The sequence below is a fragment of the Gadus morhua genome, chromosome 4 (assembly GCF_902167405.1).
Source record: "Gadus morhua chromosome 4, gadMor3.0, whole genome shotgun sequence".
NCBI lineage: Eukaryota > Metazoa > Chordata > Actinopteri > Gadiformes > Gadidae > Gadus > Gadus morhua.
Window position 1 is genome coordinate 26,037,936 of NC_044051.1, and position 13,014 is coordinate 26,050,949.

Consider the following 13,014-nt stretch of genomic DNA (forward strand, 5'->3'; position numbering starts at 1 on the left):
ACATTGTCGACCATCAGCTGGTCGGAGATAGTTATGTCCCCCTGCTAAGGAGTATTAATATAACCGACACTAGCAGGAGACACTGCATTCACATGTTCGACAAGCCACATTACGTACACGTAGCCCGAGACCCTCTTGGAGATATTGAAATCGATCTAAAGTCTGACCAGAATACAAATATAAAATTCACATATGGTAAAGTGATACTCAAGCTGCATTTTAGACCTGTAAAACAGTAGAATTCATAGCCCCATCTATAGGGATGAGGGGGTATAGACCGCCTTACGACGAGAACAAATATGTTCAGTATTATTTAAACCAAGCAGGGAGTGGGCTACCTGGCTATGAGGGTAGCAGCACACAATATGGAGCTGGCATCGGTGGGATGTTCCGTAGCCTCTTTAGAATGGCTATTCCGTTATTTAGGCGAGGGGTTAGCCTAGCAAAGCCTCATCTGAAGACTGCTGCTAAACATATTATAGGCGACGTTATGACCAACATAGCCCATGCTGCATCTACGCCCAAACAGCAGGGGTCAGGCATGAGGGTATATGCCAGAAGAGCAACAAAGTATCCTCCTATAGGTTGTGGGCGTACCCGTGCACCGGCACGACGTCGTAAACAGAATAAAAGATTGGCATCTATCAAAAAGAGAGCCAAACCTAAAAGGATCAGGAAGGCGGCAACCCGTCGTTTTAGAGGGGTGGCTAACGATATATTCATCTAGTATAGCAGGTGGGCTGAATAACAATGGCGTTGCTACATAACATGTCAGACGAATGCATTAAGAGCGAACTGGATCTCTTCTCCCTGCCGATGACGCAGTTTTCGATAGAAAAAAGTACATATATTGAAATACCCCCGCTATCGGCGCTAACAGATGGTGGCCCCATAGAGTTCTTTGTATCGGCCAGTAGCGAAGACTATATAGATCTAAACAATACGTATTTACACCTGAGGATCAAGATTACTAATCCTGATGGAACAGACTTGGCGCCGGCGGCACCCGTTGGACTGATTAACTATCCCGGATGCACGTTATTCTCCCAAGTAGATATTACTCTGGGTGATAGGCTTATCACACAGTCGTCAAACACCTATCCGTACAGAGGCATAATAGAATGCCTGCTAAACTATGGAAACGGGACATTAGACACCCACAGACACATTTCCGCAGAAATAGAGTATTGGTTAGTGGAATAGATAGACAGTTCCAGGCTGATTTAGTGGATATGGCAGAGTATGCATCCGAAAATGATGGTATGCATTTTCTGTTGACGTGCATCGATGTATTCTCAAAACATGCATGGGTTCGTCCGTTACCATCCAAGAGGGCTATCGACGTCGCTAAAGCTTTTGATGATATTCTTGGTGAAGGGCGGTCCGATACTCTCATAAGTCGGAGATAGTTATGTCCCCCTGCTAAGGAGTATTAATATAACCGACACTAGCAGGAGACACTGCATTCACATGTTCGACAAGCCGCATTACGTACACGTAGCCCGAGACCCTCTTGGAGATATTGAAATCGATCTAAAGTCTGACCAGAATACAAATATAAAATTCACATATGGTAAAGTGATACTCAAGCTGCATTTTAGACCTGTAAAACAGTAGAATTCATAGCCCCATCTATAGGGATGAGGGGGTATAGACCGCCTTACGACGAGAACAAATATGTTCAGTATTATTTAAACCAAGCAGGGAGTGGGCTACCTGGCTATGAGGGTAGCAGTACACAATATGGAGCTGGCATCGGTGGGATGTTCCGTAGCCTCTTTAGAATGGCTATTCCGTTATTTAGGCGAGGGGTTAGCATAGCAAAGCCTCATCTGAAGACTGCTGCTAAACATATTATAGGCGACGTTATGACCAACATAGCCCATGCTGCATCTACGCCCAAACAGCAGGGGTCAGGCATGAGGGTATATGCCAGAAGAGCAACAAGGTATCCTCCTATAGGTTGTGGGCGTACCCGTGCACCGGCACGACGTCGTAAACAGAATAAAAGATTGGCATCTATCAAAAAGAGAGCCAAACCTAAAAGGATCAGGAAGGCGGCAACCCGTCGTTTTAGAGGGGTGGCTAACGATATATTCATCTAGTATAGCAGGTGGGCTGAATAACAATGGCGTTGCTACATAACATGTCAGACGAATGCATTAAGAGCGACCTGGATCTCTTCTCCCTGCCGATGACGCAGACTTCGATAGAAAAAAGTACATATATTGAAATACCCCCGCTATCGGCGCTAACAGATGGTGGCCCCATAGAGTTCTTTGTATCGGCCAGTAGCGAAGACTATATAGATCTAAACAATACGTATTTACACCTGAGGATCAAGATTACTAATCCTGATGGAACAGACTTGGCGCCGGCGGCACCCGTTGGACTGATTAACTATCCCGGATGCACGTTATTCTCCCAAGTAGATATTACTCTGGGTGATAGGCTTATCACACAGTCGTCAAACACCTATCCGTACAGAGGCATAATAGAATGCCTGCTAAACTATAAAACGGGACATTAGACACCCAATTTGGCTGTGGTCTATTCCAGAAAGACACACACGGACATATGGACGAGATTCTTCCTGGAGGTCTCAATCTAGGCTTAACGACAAGGAGTGAATATACGGGGCGAAGTCGTATAGTGGAGCTGATATCCCCTATACACGTCGATATTTTTTTTCAGGAGAAACTGATGATTAACGGAGTTGATCTCCGTATGAGATTCATTAGAGCAAAAAATGATTTCTGTCTCATGTCCGATGGTGCTGTGGAATACCGTGTCTCTATAGTGTCTGCAAATGTTTTCATTAAAAAGGTAGCGGTAGCACCAGGCGTCAAGCTGGCACATGCCCGTGCGTTAAACCAGGCTAACGTTAAATACCCTGTTGATAGGGTATGTCTAAAGAATGTATCCATCGCTGCGGGCAGCCGCATATGTACACAGGATAATCTATTTCTAGGACAAATACCCAAGATGGTTATTATAGGTTTTGTGAATAACGAAGCATTCACAGGGAGCTATGCCAGGAATCCTTTCAGATTCCAACATTTCGGCATTGAGTTCTTATCCCTATATTGCGACGGCCAAGCATATCCCTCTAAACCCTTTCAGCCTGACTTTAGAAATGGCCTATATACTCGAGAATATTTCCAGCTCATTCAGGCTACAGGTCGTCAGCTCAAAGATAGAGAAATAGCTATTAATCATAAGGAATTCGGGGACGGGTATGCATTATTTTGTTTCAACCTTGAGGCAGATGAGGGCTGTGGACAACATATATCGCTAGTCAGAACAGGGAATGTGAGGCTAGAGGCACGATTCAGAGCAGCACTGGCTACAACGGTAAATTTGATATGTTATGCAGTTTATGATTCTGTTATAGAAATATCAAATAGACGGCAGGTGCTGTTGGACTATTACTGAAAAAGGTGGTGCGATATGAATACTATAGAGCTAACAGCAGTGTGTCAGAAAATGGCACACACGGCATATTTTCTTGGTGCGTTACCGTGTAATCACCTACCCCGGGAAATTCATCAGAGGCCTGCGATGATGGTGGTCAACACCGAACCTTCGCATATGGCCGGTGCACATTGGCTAGCTATTTATATTACAAATGAGAAACAGGGGTACTTTTTCGACTCCTACGGCAACCCACCCTCATACTCTGAGTTTCCTGAGACCATACAGCGTTTTCTCGATCAGCACTGTATAGATGTTGTTCATTCTACACGACAGGTCCAGGATCCGTCAAGTACAGCATGTGGGCATCATTGTGTTTTTTTCTTGTTTAATATGCAAAAAGGGGTATCCTATCAAAAGTTTTTGAAAATGCATGGGGATAATTTACCCCGTAATGATGAAAAGGTTTATGACTTTGTTAACCGTGTACAACCTAATGTCTGTAATGAACATGATATGATGTGTGTGCAGTCATGTGTATGCGGATGTAACATGTAACATGTGTTGTTGTGATTGTTGTTATGGTTGTTTTCTGTATTGATAATAAAAAATACAATAATTTGATTACATTTTAGTCGTACTGTTTTCTTTTATTTTTTACGGGTAACACATACATATAGATACATGATTTAAAATGGTAACCACTCGGCCATATGCATTCCAGGGGAAGTAATAGATGACAATGGCTGCTTGCGTTTCCTCCTTTTATCAGACGAGACAGGGACGGAGGCCATCGCATTGTCGTCCGTAGTGACTGGACTATGCTTATACATGTTTACAGTTTGTCTGAGCTGTTTATTAGGGATAGACGATAGTGGTATATTATTACTGGCTAAAGATTTCAGAAATACATTCCAGCCCTGTGGTCTGACAGATTCGACAACATGGTAAGGGGCGGTAACATTCTTTAACAAATCAAACATATGGGACCCCTTAATAGTTTCGCCTTGTAATATGATCTCCCCCTTGTCCGTCCATGAAACATTTTTAGATTTCTTTAAAGAGTCCAGGATATGTCTGGTATTGCTCTTGCTTCTGACGGGTATATGTTTCATTATATCCTTATAAATATGATCGCCGGTGCCATCATCGTCATCAACACCATGCCGTGCCGACATAGGCGTATGAACTGGGTCCCCCTCAGCAAGTGACAGAGTTAATTCTCCGTGCTCGCGTTGCCCTTGTTTTACCATGGATAGATAACGCTGCAGGACAGCACCGTACCTGGCCGCTTTTTCATATAGGTCTGTATCGGGAGTGTTCAACACCATCGCAATGGCCTTATCCAGCTCATTTTCAGCAGTCTGTCTAACAGAATCCCTGGGTTGGGTATGCTTTAAGGCATCGAGTTGATGTTGAGGAACTAGATACATCTTCCGCGTATGATCCATTATAATCACCCGCCTCTTGAGAACAGGCTTGTAAACAACGGTATGGCCACAGACAGTAGGGGTAGAAGAAATCCACCAGTCTGATTGATTAGTCTTTTCTTTCTAGATATTAGTACATTTTTATTGGCGAGTATTCTGAGGTCCTTCTTTCGTCTACGCAATTTCGTATGCTGGCGTGGAGTCAGAGGTATTTTGCCTTGTAAAATGTTCAAGGCTATTTCACACAGCGAGTTGATAAAGTCGGCGTTGGCTGTCCTGAGGATAACTTTACGCTGAGCCGGAGGGGCGCTATATAGTTGCTTAAGACGCTCACGGTTTCTACTTATACGTGAGGACATGGTCTTTTGGGCTAATCACTTTGGCTCTCTGAGTGTATACAACATGTCGGTCTGACAATATATCTGTTCTAAGTCTCATGTTGTCTGTGGTCATGGCTTTAAAGTCTACAAGCAGATAGCCGTAAGGCATGTCGGTAGCATCGTTAAAGGCTTCTAGAAAATATTTTGTCTTGCATGGAAACATCTGTTTGGCTATCAACATAATCTGATATTTGTCACGAGGGTTCTTAAACAAAACCATGTAATTGGTATTTAGACTAATTGTACGGCTGGTTTTACCCTGCATAAATAAATTCTGGACCAGATACATACAACTGAGATTACGATGGTGTACATATTTGGTAAAAACGTACTGAACCTCTATATTATTGCATGCATCGTTCATCAAGTCGTCAATAATGAGCAGATTTCTAGTATGGACTGGTAAGATTGCATCATCACATAGAGATTTGGGGATCCCTTCTACAAAGTGAATGTTCCTTATTTTAAGCAAATCATCATAATTGGGCTGCCAGCATGAATAAACATATACTATATTCTCAATCTTTTCTGAGAATAACCGATCCATATTTTCAATGACTGTTTTGACAAAGTAGGTTTTGCCGCTGTTTGAAGGTCCCGATACTACCATGCTGAACGGGTGTTGAAGTCTAGGGTCGAACGTAGTGTGTACAACAGCCATCTCTGCGGTCTGTGTGCATCCCCTCTGATGGACGGATGTATTGTGACCATAGAACCGTGAAACATTTGACAGATAACATTCTTTATTAACACCAACATGATTATTAGCACAGTCATTCATCATTAATACATGATGCATAAAAAAAAAGTATATACAGATACAATATGAATACCCCCCAAAATACAGAAATGATTAAAATACAAAAGATGAAAGAAGAGAACATGGATCATTTGAAAACAAAATAGTTAATAACATGATTATAGCATAGTATGATTTGATTTTCTTAACACAATATGCATACCCCCTCAAAAAATATAAAATGAATAAAAACATGGATCATTTGAAAACGACATGTAAAAAAGAAGAAGAAAAAAAAAACATGGATCGTGTGAAAAAGTGAAAAACAATAAACAAAATAGTTAATAACCATAAGGAAGCGTGGTGTAGTCGGGGAAGACCCTGCGTTTGTTGTAAACTACCCTAAGCCGTTTAACTACAGTAGCGTTTTTAAGCAGAAACCTAGTCTTATCTCGCTGGATGGTATCTACTGTGGTGGTGATGTCGAGGGTTTGAGGCCGTTGGTTGACAAAATCATCCAATAGACATTTCAGTGTCTGCTGGGTGACCACTGCAGCATTTGCTGCATTTAAAGTCACCCCTTTGCTTTTGACGGCAGACTTGTGGTGACGGGTGTGGTATGCATAGCTTTTAGGACCTGTTGAGACATATTCGCTAATGTAATCCTCCTGTTCGGTACCATACAGATCACCATCATTTATCTCGTCGGTCAAGTCGCCCAGATAATGGCCTAAAGGGGGTACCCAATCACCCTCCTTAGAAACAAAAATGATGCTGTCTGTGTCACAATAGAGGACACGTTCCTGTAGTTTGTCTAGAAGATCGTAGAGCATGAGCCTGGCATGGGCGGTAACACAGCCCCCACAATCACGTTGACATCCCGCGCCCTTGCGAGACGTGCATCTACGTGTTTCCATTGTACAAGGGCCACAGCATCAGAGATAAAGCAAAAGTGACTAATGTGATAGCTGTCGCTAAACATGAGCTGAGTGAACCTTTCAGGTTCAGAAATTAGCTCACAAGTGGGTAGGTCTGGGCGTAGTGAAAAGCGACCCCACAGACTGTTTAGAATCAACTTGTTGCAATTACGCATGGCCTTGTTCACACACATGTTGTCGTGATCCAGCAGTATGCCTTCCTTTGCCAGGTAGTTTTGCACATACACCCGCTGTTTCTCCGCAGTATCCACTGTGCTGGGGTATCCTGAAGCCTCCTGTTTACGCTTGAGAAACGTTTTGACATACCCTTTAAACAGAGTCTCTGACCGTTTGGGGTAGTGCCACACCTCATGCATCTGGATTAACACGTAGCCCATTTCAACTGCTTTTTGTAGCTCAAAAGTCACCCAGGTGCCTGTCAGAGCCCGTTCATCGTTGCAGTGATGACACGCGGCTGTCTGATTGAGCTCAGCGGCACATGTACCACAGAGGGGGAACATCAGCTTCCCATGACACCTGTAAGGGAGCACAGGATGGTAAAGACCTCTGGGGGGCAACACAGTGCATTTGATGATGCCGAAATACCCATCCAAATGACCAAAATTCCTGAAAATGATCTGGGGGTGCCCTACAGGATAAGGACAGCGAGCCTGTACTGTGGGGTAGAGAGAGGTAAAGTCATAGTAGCGTATTTTCTCACCGGGCTCGGCCTTGTGATACATTTTGATGGCATTGGTGCGACCCCCATAGAGAGAGTCGCGAGGATCAATCCTGGGTTGTATCTTCAGAGTAGCCAAGAATGCCTGCACTGCAGCATTGGTCTTTTTCAGACGGTGCCACTCACACTCCCACATGACCACGACTCTTAAACCATGATCTCTTTTGAGAGCCTTGACTTTGAGGTGAAACTGCACCCACAATTCGCCATAGGTCTTCTTGAGGACAGGGTTCTGGTGTCCAGTGTTGTAACAATGTTCACACCCATGATAAAAGCATCCTGCAAATTCATAGGCTGTGTTTATAGACGGGGCATGTCCGTCTAGGAAGAATGGCCCATATTTATCCTCTCCATGGTTGAGAGCATGCCGAATCTCCAGGTTATTGGAGCGGGATAGATATTCAAGCCACTGGATGGATGCACATGAGAACGACTTTTGCTTTTTCCTATAGACCCCCTCGTAGGTCAATGCCAGGACGTTTTTCTTCGAGAACCATTTTTTTGAAGGTGGCCATGCACGCCGAAGCCAGAGTGGCATAGGCCATGGGGTCTATATTGGCACACTCTATGAAATTTTCCCTGTAGATCCCACACGCTGTGTACAGGATCATCGCATAGTTGACACAGTAGCGACGCAGCTGTTTCTGAAAGTCAAATTTTTTGCGTCGTACAGATCTGTACCAAATAGCGAAATCTGTCTTTTGATCGCTAGTCATGGAATCATAACCATAATATGAGATCTCAGGGTAGGCACTGACATAAGACTCGTTGGCCCGTGTGTTGAACTTATGAGGAAAATAACCTTTTACCATATCATCAAAATCCAACGCATCCGGTGCATTAGCCAGTCGCATGGGCAAAAAGCTAAACGAGTCGACCCATCTCTGATGGTAGGCGTCATCACGCATCAAAATGACTCTGCTACCCTTCATGACTAAAACGGGTTTAATACCCTGCTTGGTCATGTAGTCCAGGACGATATAGTTATCAAAGCCCGACGCATTGTGTGCAACAAATGTATACAACGTATACTCCCCTGTTCTGTAGCGTTTCACAAACACTCTTACACAATCTAGACCGGTAGCATACCATTCTATGCCTTCAGACGTAATAGCAGCCACACAGTTTGCTTCGTGACGACCATCATGCACGCGCGTTTCGAAATCATAGTATATGTATTTATTAGGCGGAGCGTCGTCATCATCGTCATCCGATGGACCACCCCTGCGTTTCTTTTTCTTTTTCTTGTCGTACGGCTGGATATAGCAATCATGTATTCCCTCTTCGGGCATCGGCTCCCCACACTTACGACACTTTGCATCGCTGCATACATGTCCATTAGCGTCACCCTTCTCCTCCTCCTCCTCCTCCTCCCCCTCCCCCACCCCCTTCTTCTTCTTCTTCGGTATGATATACTGTCTACAACAACGATCGCAGTATTTGAGCTTTTCACAAGGTATCATGTCATGTTTGGCAGAATGCTTCTTGTGTGTGTTGTAGCAGACCTGCGAGCGGCATATACGACTGCAGTCCTTGCACTTTATCGTACGACCTGCTAGTCTATCGCACACTGTCAGACACACATTGCAATGGATCGGGCATTTGTGGAATAGAATTCCCTCATGGGCCTTGTAACAATATTCACACACATATCCCGTACCAAAGAATGCCGTTCTGTTCTCTATGCAATGGTAATGGTTATCATGGAGGTACAACCATACTGTTTTAGGATGCTGGGCTGTATGTGTCTGGAACATCTCCAGCTTCTTGAATGTGTCATTATGATGAAATATCAGGATTTTAACATCTAGATGTCTCTCAAATTTGGATACATCCGAGAAACCTACCGAGTGATCCGGGTCAAACCCCAGATCACTGTGTAATTTGCGAGCCGCCTCCAAATTAGTCTCTTCGGACGCTGTGTCACCCCCGGTTACCCCTTCATGCATAAATTTTGTGTCATGCATAGTGAGAAACACAAATTGTTATGAGTATTATTCGGGGTGTAGAGACTTAGCTTCTTCTTGTATATGATTTCATCATAGGGAATGTTTTTTAACTTCAAACGTGCCCCACCCCGTTTGTTGTGGACCCCTGTGACCACCAACTCTAGCACGTCATCCGTCAGACCTGTGTCGTTACTTTGCATGACTTGGCTAATATGGTCCATAAACAAATCTGCATTGTAGTCGTCACCCGATACGAGCACAGTCTGTACATCAGAGGCCAATGAAGGGCCTCTCAGCACCACGTTTAAGACACTACCATCGGCTGAACTTTGTGAGCAGCTCGTTATGACACCCGACAGCCTCTCCCTGATCAAATCAGGGACCTCCTGTAAATTTGCAAGGGATATACTTCTCAGATCAATGGACTGTCTAACCTCAAAGCCGTTAAAATGGGGAAATAATCGAGTATACAACTCGTCATTATCTTCCCCCGTTACATCAGGCACAGGTGTACCATCATCAGCATCAGCAGCACCACCATCACCGCCACCACCGCCATCACCCTCAACAACAGCATCACCACCGCCACCTCCCACACCACCGTCACCACCACCATCACCGCCACCCCCGCCATCACCATCAACATCACCACCGCCACCGCCACCTCCCACACCACCACCGCCACCACCCCCCACGCCACTACCGCCACCACCCCCCACACCGCCCCCACCGACCTGTATATTCGACTCTATAGGGACCCCTGTCACAGCCGGGGGGTCCTGAAAACCCTCGCCAATCCCTTCATCACATTGCAACCCATGCAATACATCGATCTGCGCTGATATGTATAGACTCTCTTGTGCACTATCCAACCACCCCCCGACAGCGTTAAGTACATTTCGTGTGTTTGCCCCCGCATACAACACACCCCTTGTGTCTAAATCTCCTGGCACCTCTAGCCCCACCATCTCATCTAGACCTGGTTCGTTCGAAACATTTATCTGTGCTGCCTGATATAGAGCATTAGCCATGCTATGACCCCATGCATCAGCTGCAATTAACACACGCCTAGTTCTATCTATGCCAACACATATTTCCCGCATGTCTAAACAACCTTCTGCATACATGCCCCCACCCCCCACATGTCCTACGGCCGACAAATGAGACGTATCGCCGGTTGCGTCATACCTCATTGCCATCTCTTCAAGTTCTAAATCCATAATGCTACCCCCACTATCAGATCTACGCCGTCTCTTGGGATTACCGTCTATAGATTTGAATTTCCTTTTTCTAGGGCTAATGGCGTTATGCATAGTGTACAGCTATAGTTTTCTATGCCGATAGATAGAAAAAAAAATTAAAAAAAAATAAATATATATATATAAATAATAATATTTAATAAAAAAAAAACGTTAAGTAGTCAGGTATTAAAAGAAAAAAAAGTTTTATTACATGCAGTTTAAAACAAAAGATACCCTCTCCATGAAATGAAAGAAAAAAACATTAAAAACAAAAACACAAATCAAATAATAGCATTCATCGTAAGCTTTGCTAGTGTGTCATTAATCACAGACATCTCGGTACTCATTGCCCGATAGGCATTGACGTTGGCTTCGCTAGCAGATTGCATTAACCAGAATTTTCGAGCGGTTTTAGCAGCTCTTAACCCCTCTTGCGCGTTAATTCTCTCTATGCCCTGTGTGTTGACACGCACAGCTGCCACGGCATCCAAATGCTTACGCTGAAGGGCAACGATAGCACGACCATTACCGGTCTCAGTGTTTGGGGATTCAGCAGTCATACGATCACGCGCAATCTCGGCCCTGAGAGCCGTGAAGGACTGCTTCGTCTGCTCTTCGAGCTCCTGATATATACGGTCACCACGTTTACCAGCCGCCACACCCAGTTTACTCTGACGAGCGATGACTAAGGAGTTTACATCCACCGACGCAGTTAACACAGCTAGTTTATCAGCAAATTGTTTACGCCATTTATCACCTTGCGCCCCTGCATGGTGTTCATCAACAGCAATTGCGGGTCCGGCTGGTAGCCGCGGCACCGCTACCTCATGAGCGATGGGACTCACGGTGCACGGGGGGTCGCTGATAGGATCTTGAATGGCTTGTAGGGATCCAGATGCAGGATCTGCAGGCTGATGGTGTTGTACAGGCTCTGCACTGGTGTACTCCTCTACGGATGTAGCTGGAGAGTCGATCCACTGAGCAGGAGTGAAGTCGATATGTTCCAACAACGATGAAGTCCAGGACGAGATGTCGTCAAGACCAGCCCAATCGTCGGCGGTCAGCTCTGGTGGTGGCGCACACTGGGGGTCTCCATGGGCTGTTTGTAATAGAAAAAAAAAGAAAAGAAATCAGTATCAATCCCATCATAATCATTACACTCTATAGAATATATACATATTTTTTTTTCATTGAATTTCCTACCGTGTTGTATAGTCCCATCCGGTTGCACTGTGACGGTCTCTGTAGGCGACTCAGACACATGCACCTCCACGTCCCCGATCACGCAGTGTTTGGCATCAGACCATGCCGCTCCATGTTGAGCAATTTGTGGGTTTATGACTGCCTGTATAACCTGGGTAAAATTCTCCGGAGCTAAACCATTATGTGTGGCATCCTTGCGAGCCTTTTTATAAGGAATTTGTAGCTGTTCTATGGCCAGTGGCGGGCAGGGTATAGCCACCACTACCCCCGCCGATCTTTTCAAATTCTTCTTGGACAGTCGATTTGGTCCGGGGGTTCGCTGAATGACATTGGCCTCGATAGGTACTAAACGTGGATCAAAAACAAAATACAAGAGTATTCAGGGGTTAGGTTTGGTTGTTTTAGATGTTAAATTAATATATAATTTATTTTGGTAATACACCTATAGATATATTAATGGCGGACGTATTAACAACTTACCAAAACTACCGCTTGTCAGCACATTAGTCTGGTCTGCTAGAATCGGTCTTTGAATGTTGAGCCGAATATCAGGCAAACCTGTTACACATTGGGAAAACACAAATTTAATCTTTGTTCTACATGAATATACCATAACTAATAATAATAATGATAGAGAGAGTGTTATGGAACTATATATTACACGCTGCTATAAAAAAAAAAAAAAACATACTTCCACGTGGACCCTGCTGCTGTTTCACGCTCTCGCCTCCGGCACCGCGATTCGCTGTAAAGTAATCGCAGCTACGGTCAGATATAAACAGCTGATTCACATAGACATAGTCATAATATAATCATAATACACTCATATGAATACTTACAGTCAGTCGGCATAGTTGTACAGGACGGTTCGATGTTTTTTTTTTCTTCCAACTGCTACGACGCTTTTACTATCTTAGAATAGCGTGTCTAACGTCAGGGCCGGAGGTCGTACGCTCCCGTATCAATGGGCCCCGTATATTTATGCCTGATAGCACCCCCTCT

The 13,014-nt window shown here is 44.5% G+C and overlaps 1 protein-coding gene and 1 long non-coding RNA gene across 2 annotated transcripts in view; one reads left to right on the forward strand and one right to left on the reverse strand.

The window, feature by feature from the left end:
* LOC115541704 (uncharacterized) overlaps nucleotides 1-11,498 on the forward strand; it is a 50,974-nt gene extending 39,476 nt beyond the window's left edge. The window contains exon 4 of the mRNA XM_030353550.1: nucleotides 11,285-11,498. Coding sequence (XP_030209410.1) covers nucleotides 11,285-11,498 — 214 coding nt within the window. The remainder of the gene's footprint in view (nucleotides 1-11,284) is intronic.
* Nucleotides 11,499-12,238: 740 nt separating this feature from the next.
* LOC115543106 (uncharacterized) lies at nucleotides 12,239-12,757 on the reverse strand. Its single transcript, XR_003976668.1, has 3 exons — nucleotides 12,704-12,757; nucleotides 12,493-12,570; nucleotides 12,239-12,357 (listed from the first exon to the last, which is right to left on the reverse strand). It is a non-coding gene; the product is annotated as an uncharacterized LOC115543106 (long non-coding RNA).
* Between the last annotated feature and the right edge of the window lie 257 nt (nucleotides 12,758-13,014).